The sequence below is a fragment of the Ambystoma mexicanum genome, chromosome 12 (genome assembly GCF_040938575.1).
Source record: "Ambystoma mexicanum isolate Mex_15411 chromosome 12, UKY_AmexF1_1, whole genome shotgun sequence".
Classification (NCBI taxonomy): Eukaryota; Metazoa; Chordata; class Amphibia; order Caudata; family Ambystomatidae; genus Ambystoma; species Ambystoma mexicanum.
Genome location: NC_090936.1, coordinates 533,220,385 through 533,228,334, shown reverse-complemented (window position 1 = coordinate 533,228,334; position 7,950 = coordinate 533,220,385). Strand labels below are relative to the sequence as shown.

The 7,950-nt window shown below is 40.9% G+C and overlaps 1 protein-coding gene across 1 annotated transcript; it reads right to left on the bottom strand.

Annotated features, from left to right (window-relative positions):
• Positions 1-4,504: 4,504 nt before the first annotated feature.
• On the bottom strand, positions 4,505-5,452 carry LOC138514538 (olfactory receptor 5AR1-like). Its single transcript, XM_069630004.1, has one exon. It carries the CDS (start codon positions 5,450-5,452, stop codon positions 4,505-4,507), a length of 948 nt encoding a protein of 315 aa, XP_069486105.1.
• Between the last annotated feature and the right edge of the window lie 2,498 nt (positions 5,453-7,950).

The window sequence follows — 7,950 nt, the reverse complement described above, 5'->3', positions numbered from 1 at the left end:
TTCCAAGCACTGCAATAATTATTTTATTATTTGAAAATGTAAAAAGTACTTAATGTGAGAAGAATGTTGATTTCAAAGCCCACTCTTCCATGCTGCCTTACCCTCTCCCAGTGGTTGGTTCTTCCAGCGTTATTTGTCCCCTATTTAGGGAAAGCTCTCATAGTCTGCGGAGTGTCAGATCCATTGTGGTCCTAAATCTCTACACGATTTAAAAATGGCAATTAGAAATCCTTTTTGCAAACTACCAGACAGTGGTCGTTATTATGAGTTTGGAAGTATTCTGGTGGTAAATCCACCAGAATACCGCCAAACAGATTTACCGTTACTGTCACTTGGTCCAGCAGTTTTATTGCCAAATTGTGCTGGTAGGCAGTGTAAATCCCCAAAGGGCTCCATAGTGGTTTTGGCAGAATTATCACTGGCAGTATTCCGCTGTCAGTAATTCCACAGGTTTGCCGATATTTTGCCAGTAAGGTGGCGGATTTCCCTCCAGCTTCTTGCTGGAGGAAAGTCTGACACCTCACTGACAAACCTGTTTTACGGCAGTGCCGTAATGTCGCGGTAACCTAATTACCAGCCCCTTCACTGCCATTTTTTTTTTACCACATCACCATATTCGTAATGAGGCCCAGTATGTTTCAGAGAAATTCCAATAACTATTTTAGCACTTACCATTAAAATGAAATGTCACTTTGGGTTTGTATGCTAATTTGTCTCCTTAAATGTCATGGATTGGAATTTGTATTTACCATGTCCCTCGGTTTATTTTGATAAACAGTTGGTCATGAAATAGCACAACACCTGGAAGCTATACATTACTCTTTCAGCCTTCATCATATTGACATGTATTGCACACATGTACTTTACTGCGATTTGGGTAGACATCTGGAAATAGGAAGCAGATCATTACCAACCTGCTTAACAACCATGAATCAATCAATATCGGGGGACTACTGCATAGCAAAAAACTATATACTGCTCTTATATCAGTTCTATAGCAGATAAGACACGTCACAGTGTAAGGGAATCATGCAGATACATTTTTCTGGAGCATGTGGCATGCACACATTGCTTGCATGCTCACATTTGCTCAACCCCACAAAATAGGTTAACAAAGTCACTGCAGTGGTAATTTCACTTGTAAACAGTCTTTGTCATGAATGTTTGTAATATCAGCCAACACACAACGGACCCTTTTCTCCTTTATGATACCACCCTGCAGTATATCTACACCCAGTCACCCACATATTCACTGTGTTTGTTCCCCATCCATGATATGATCAATGGCACCATTCCACTCCCCCCATATTGTGACTCTTCCTTTAAACCTCACTGCTGTTTTAGCCATACCCAAAATATCACATTATCTATTCCCCTCAAGACTGGACACCGAATGGCATCTTCAGAATACACAGTTATATACATCAATTTGCTTGAGCTTATATATGCTTGTATGGGCTTCATGAGTAGAGCACTGAAAAAGGGAGCAGCCATGGGAGTTGGGTTCTAACCTTTTTCTAAAGGCTTTCATTGCCAGAGTTCTTAAATATATATGTTAGAATCACCCTGGTGTCAATCACCTGCTCAGTGATGCAGAAGGGGCGTGTAATGGTGAAAGCTCTATTGTAGCGCCAGCCATTTTTAGAAGCGGGTGGAAAGGTTTAGTTTGGCAAGAGATTTGCTGAATGTTGCTTTTATTGTTTCTATGCTGCTTGGTCAATGATATATTTAACACGTTTGTGCTGCATTATATTGTGTTTTTGTTTTTATTGTTGGCTATGGCTGCAACTGTTTATGTGGTTAAGACCATAACAAGGTCCCAAATGCATATGATTGCCATAAGCTGGAGACAATTTTGCTCAGGGAGCATTTTCATAATAGTGGCCTCGATACATTCGGAGCCTGGTAATTTCATGACCAGTGCTATTTAAAAGGGAGACTGCCAATGTAGCTGCCCCACCTATCAGTGCTGTTTCTGCAAATGGCACAAAAGCAGTCTTACTCTTTTTTCCCCCCTTATTATGGACTCGTGGTTCAGTCTTCTTGCATTCCCCACACTACTCACCTTGCTCCGGAGAGCTTTGAAGACACAACTGTCGGTGTAAGTTTGGGAAAGGGTTTGCTGCTGATTAGCATATGGCTCTAATGTGGTGTCACCATGGCTAAAATGCAGCATGACGAGGTATGGTTGGCCATTCTCAAAAATGATTCCCCTCAACAATCTGAAGACATTTGTCCAACCCCAACCAATCTAACTAGGAACAAAGAGATCCTTTGTTTAAATCCTTTAAACAAATTTCCTTAAATTTATAATTGACTCTACCTTACAACAATTACCTAAAATTTCCACTATAACTGCCAATGCATCCTCTATTCTTCAATCAGTCGATTTTTGTAATATCTTTTAATTCATTTTCAAAATATGAATACATGCTTGTAAACAACATATGGCACCAAAGATCGATGAAACAGTTGCAGAAAACAACATCACTGCACTTAATGGACCCTTGCTGGGGTCCCATAAAACATGCAGAAATGGAAAAAGAAAAAAAGTGCAGAAGAAAAAAAGGGTCCAGTTTAAGAGGCCTGTCCAACATGCTGGAAACAGCTGGCAATGTTCCATCAAATACGACACATTACAAGCATTCTAAAGAATTGCATTTTGCCCAAGGGAGCAAAGTGGACAGGAAACCACGAAGCCACCTTAAGAGCATGAAAATATTACAGTATGTGTGCCAGAAAGGGTCACAGAGAACAATTCCTGTTGTTCAAAACATATCAATATTTCCCAGAGAAGATTGAACAAGGGGATGGAGGTCCTTCAAGGGCCTGCACAAGGAAAGTACTCTGTCCTGGTTGAAAAAAGCTAGAAGGAGTTCCCAGACTAAATATGACACGTTATGTGTATCTTTCATGGTGGAAGACATCTTGTCCTTAGCTAGCAGTGTCCATGTTTTAGACCACCAAAGATGCAAATGGAACAGCCGCATGTTTCCACCATTCCACCACAGATATGTGAGTTGCAACTATAAAATAGTAATGAGTTGTCCAAAGGCAATCAGTGTATTCAAATTAAGTGTATTCAAATTAAGTATGGTTTAGAGCAAAACCTGGCAAAATAATCACCATGGGTTAATTGTCAAAAAGCTACCTGCAATGTCCCTAATATGTTACAAGTTTGTATTCTAGAACTGTTGTTTTAGTGGTCAGAGTCACATCTTTTCCAGCAATGACCTGCAGTAGCAGTACCCGGTATATATTTCCCAATATATTTGAGTTAATATTGCAACGAAAACATAGTTGCTCTGCATTTTCCGAAATTGGCACACAATTGGATGAGTTCCTTAGCCTGGCCCAAGTTTAGAGCCAGTTTTAATGTAATATTTATAATCTTAATTCTTTTCCTACTTTAAAATATAAAGCAGTTTTACAGTAGGTCTGAGTTAGCAGTATGACAAATCATATAGACATGAGAAACCACATGATTCGAGAGCCTGGCTTGCATTAATGTCTCAGGAGGAGAGCTCAGGGGCAATGCACCTGCCTTGGAAGCAAGACAAACCGTAGGTTCGATCCGCGGTCCTGCACTTAGAAACCTCTGGGTATTATAATTTATATTTTAATTTAATTGAAATGTATCAATGTTTCTAGGCCTGTGAGGGATTAAGTATCAATATAAACCCGAGCACAATAAAGCAATTTAAGACAATCATTGTTTAGACAGTGATTAAAGTGCCTAGTTAATTGGATAAGCCGGTATACAAGTGAGGCGACATGCAAAGGTAGTGTCATTGGTGGAGCCATTCCACTTAGAAACCTCTGGGTATTATAATTTATAATTTAATTTAATTGAAATGTATCAATGTTTCTAGGCCTGTGAGGGATTAAGTATCAATATAAACCTGAGCACAATAAAGCAATTTAAGACAAGCATTGTTTAGACAGTGATTAAAGTGCCTAGTTAATTGGATAAGCAGGTATATAAGTGAGGCGACATGCAAAGGTAGTGGCATTGGTGGAGCCATTCCGTCTAACTCCTGGAGCTCCTTATTCATTAAGTGAAGAATTAATTGATTATGTGTTCTGACACAACGGTGTATTTGATGTTGGGCTTAACCTTAAAAATAATTTAGAACTGGTGAAAAATGAACAGAATATCTTCTAAATAACTGCTTACCATATGATAATTAATGAAGAATGTGGATGTTTTAAAAATATGTTAATATAATTTCCTGAAGCTGCCGTTAGTCTGTTGCATTAATAGAACCCTCCTTCAAACCACAAATATGTACACCAGATACACACTAACATGTTTAAATAAAAAGCATTGTGCCTAGTCTGGTACTTTCAACTCATACCATGGTGTAATAAGCACAGGCCTAAAGAAGCATTCCATTACAGCATTACTGTGACTTCTTCTCGATGCATTATCCCTGCACCACACAATGGCGATCAGCCCTTGGAGCACACTAGAGATATATTTGCACACATATGTTCTTCTCTATCAGGTAATTTGTCTTGATACAAGTCCTCCTTCTATTACTTTTCTCAGAGCCCCTTTAACATCACTGTTCCTCAAGCTGTAGATGAAAGGGTTTAACATGGGAATCACCACGGTGTAGAACACTGATACTACCTTGTCCTGGTCCATGGAGTAACTGGATGTGGGTCTAACGTACATGAACAAACCAGTGCTGAAGAACAGGGTGATGCAGACAAAGTGAGAGGAGCAGGTGGAGAACGCCCTCCACCTCCCTCCCAAAGAACGGATCCTCAGAACGGACAAAGCAATGTATGTGTAAGAGATGATGATGGCAATGAGAGATGCCACTGATAGGCTCCCACCCACAGAGATCAGCAGAGCCTCGTTGATTGACGTGTCCGAACAGGAGAGCTTCAGCAGTGGAGGAACGTCACAGTAGAAATGAGAAATCCTGTTTGACAGACAGAAGGGCAACCGAAATGTACAGGTGGTGTGAAGTAGGGAATGCAATAAAGCAACTAAATACACTCCAGCAACAAAGTTAAAGCAGGCCTGTTCAGCCATAATGAGTGAATAAAGCAATGGATTGCAAATGGCCACATAGCGATCATAGGCCATCACTGCCAGCAGAAATATCTCTGCACTTGCCAGGCCTATGAAAAAAAACAACTGCATGGCACAGTGAGGGAGTGATATCACCCTTCCTGCTGACAGGAAGTTGGCCAACATGTTTGGAGTGATAACAGAGGAATAGCAGAAGTCTACGAAGGACAAGTTACTAAGCAGGAAGTACATGGGAGAATGAAGACGAGGTGACACTCTGATCAATGCTATCATACCAATGTTCCCAACCAGGGTGAGGATGTAGACAAGGAGGAAGAAGGCAAAGAGTGGGGTCTGCATTTCTGGGTCATTAGTGAGACCAAGGAGGATGAACTCAGTCACCAAAGTCCAGTTTCCTTGTTTCATAACAGGAGTGTGGACCCTGCTATGAGAATATTCAGGAGAAAGATTGGCTGTGCATTTGATTATGAATAATATAAACGATCATACAACCGAAGATTGTTGGAGAATCAGTAGGGAAAATCTGTACATCATCAACAGGTTGTCATACAAATGACTACTTAGGTTTTGCAAATTAACGTAATATTCTCTTTCTGTGGAACAATTGAAGACGTGCCCTTTGCCCAGCTACTTGAATACTGGAACAGCCGAAAAGACTGTTAAATCTGAGATCCATCGAATTGATATTGAACACAGCAGATACTCCTGGAGAAAAAAAAGTAAAAATTCAGAGGTGAAGCATGAGAGCATTTTGCCACACTGTCTAATATTTACTCTGTAATACTATATTTTAGTTCATGATATTTTCCCCATACACATAGCATATCTTGATGAAATGTAGAAAACATTAAACAACCATTGAAACACAAACATACCTGAAGGCCTTTCACTTTAGGAATAATCCGCATTGTGTGGTCATTTTTTAGCTCTGCTAATATCATTCTCATAGAACAGCTAGGTTTTCCAGAATGGGGAGAGCTATTTTAATTGAGAAGTCATGTCAGTGTTCGCAAACACATTTGTTTGGTCTTTGTGTTTCCCACATATCAATACAATATTTTTGATGTGAGTGTGCCAAACATTTAGCTAGCTTTCTACATTAACACCCATGATGGTTTGGGTACATATTGAGCAACCCACCTTAAACCAAATGCTTGCATCCACTGGAATGTAGTGTTGCAAGCCAAGAAAAGGGGTGGCATTTCCTTGGTGGTCTTTAAATGCCTTACCCCTGTTCAGATTCACATATCAGATTTGACAAAACTTGCATGATAAAGAGAAAAACATTGGGCCTCATTACGAGCCTGGCGGTAGCCGTGCCCGTTTTACAGGCACGGCTACTGCCAAACTCGCTCTCGGCACCCGTGATTGGGCAATAACCGGCCCATTACGAGTTGAATGGGCCCGTAATTGCCCATTCCTGGGTGCCGCTATTGCCGGGCTCCCGATCCCCATTCTGCCCCATTGGGCAGAATGGGGGTGGGGAGCATACTTGCACTGGCACCGTTGGTAACGGTGCCGGTGCAATCACGAGTTCTGCTCACGGGTGCTGGTACGGCCACCTGGTCAGACCAGGTGGCTGCAAGGGCACCCTCATGCAGAACTCGTAGTATGGCAGTATGGTAACAACAGTGCCGGTAGCGATACCAGCGCCATTGGTGCCTTACCACCATACTCCTAATGAGTCCCATTGTCTCTTCCTGTAAAATGCAGCTTTGAACTGAGACTTGCATTTCTGACCTGCATTGTATTTTTACTTACATTCTAAAGCAAGGGATTAAAATTTAGTCTGGATTACACGCCAGAAATGCATCATGCATTGCAAACCTAAAAGTCAAACTTTTCTAAGGAGAACACAGTCTTTAAAAGATTATTGCGTCTTGTCCAATAGACAGGTGAACGTGCACCTGCAGTTCCAAGTAGAACAGAAATGGCAGCAACTTTAATTTAAATGAGCCTATCAAATGCTTCCAAAATGTAAAGGTTTCTAGCAATATCAGTAACCACAGGCCCCTTTAGTTTATTATCTAGCCCAGCAATATTTTAAGAAATTAATTATAGGGATGGGGACTAGTATGTTTAGAAAACCATGGCCGGGTATTATATGAGTAACACACTATGACTACATTGACTATAGAATACCGAACGTCATGTGCTTATATCCAACCCTCCTGAATTCAGATTAGCGGTTGCACGTAAATCCTGACAATATTAATTTTAACGAAAGAATATCTGAGCAAATCAGGTAACCTATCAACACTGAACCCAGAACACTGAAACACTTGAATGCCTTAATTGTCAATCGATAATGCAGTGCAATATTAAATATAAACTCTATAAAATCTTTGCTAAATAATCTCATATATGGCCACATTACCTTTTACATATATCGGCCATTGATTCTGGGAGCATGGCCACCATTTGCAAATTCACGGAACAGGCCATTTTGATGTCCCTCTGAACAAGACCACCATCAGCAACCCCAGACATGTGTTTCGACCATGTTGGCCCTCATCAGTGAGGTGAATCTGAAGCCCTCTAAAGGACAGTATGCAAGGGGTCCATGTCTGGATTACCCTTAATAATTTAGGGGAAAACCCCAAGTTTTACAAAATTTTGAAAAGTGTGGGAGGCCCTCTGCTGAGAATGGATATGGTTACAATACCCTGTTCTACGGAATGTATTCCACTCAGGTGTCCGGGGTTGCTGTTGGTACTCTTGTTCAGAGGAGAATTGACCAGCATTTTGGTGCTTCACTGCCCTGATGAGTGGGACCAGACTTTTATGCAAATTGATATGTCTCCTCTGTGAAGGGTGCAGTGAGCTAACACATGGCTGTAGGCTCTCCTGAGTGGGATACATCACACATAACATGCTTTTTGAACTCAGTAGAAGGGCTCCCC

Coding starts and splice junctions, on each gene's coding strand:
- LOC138514538 (XM_069630004.1), bottom strand. CDS start 5,452: ATGAAACAAGGAAACTGGACTTTGGTGACTGAGTTCATCCTCCTTGGT.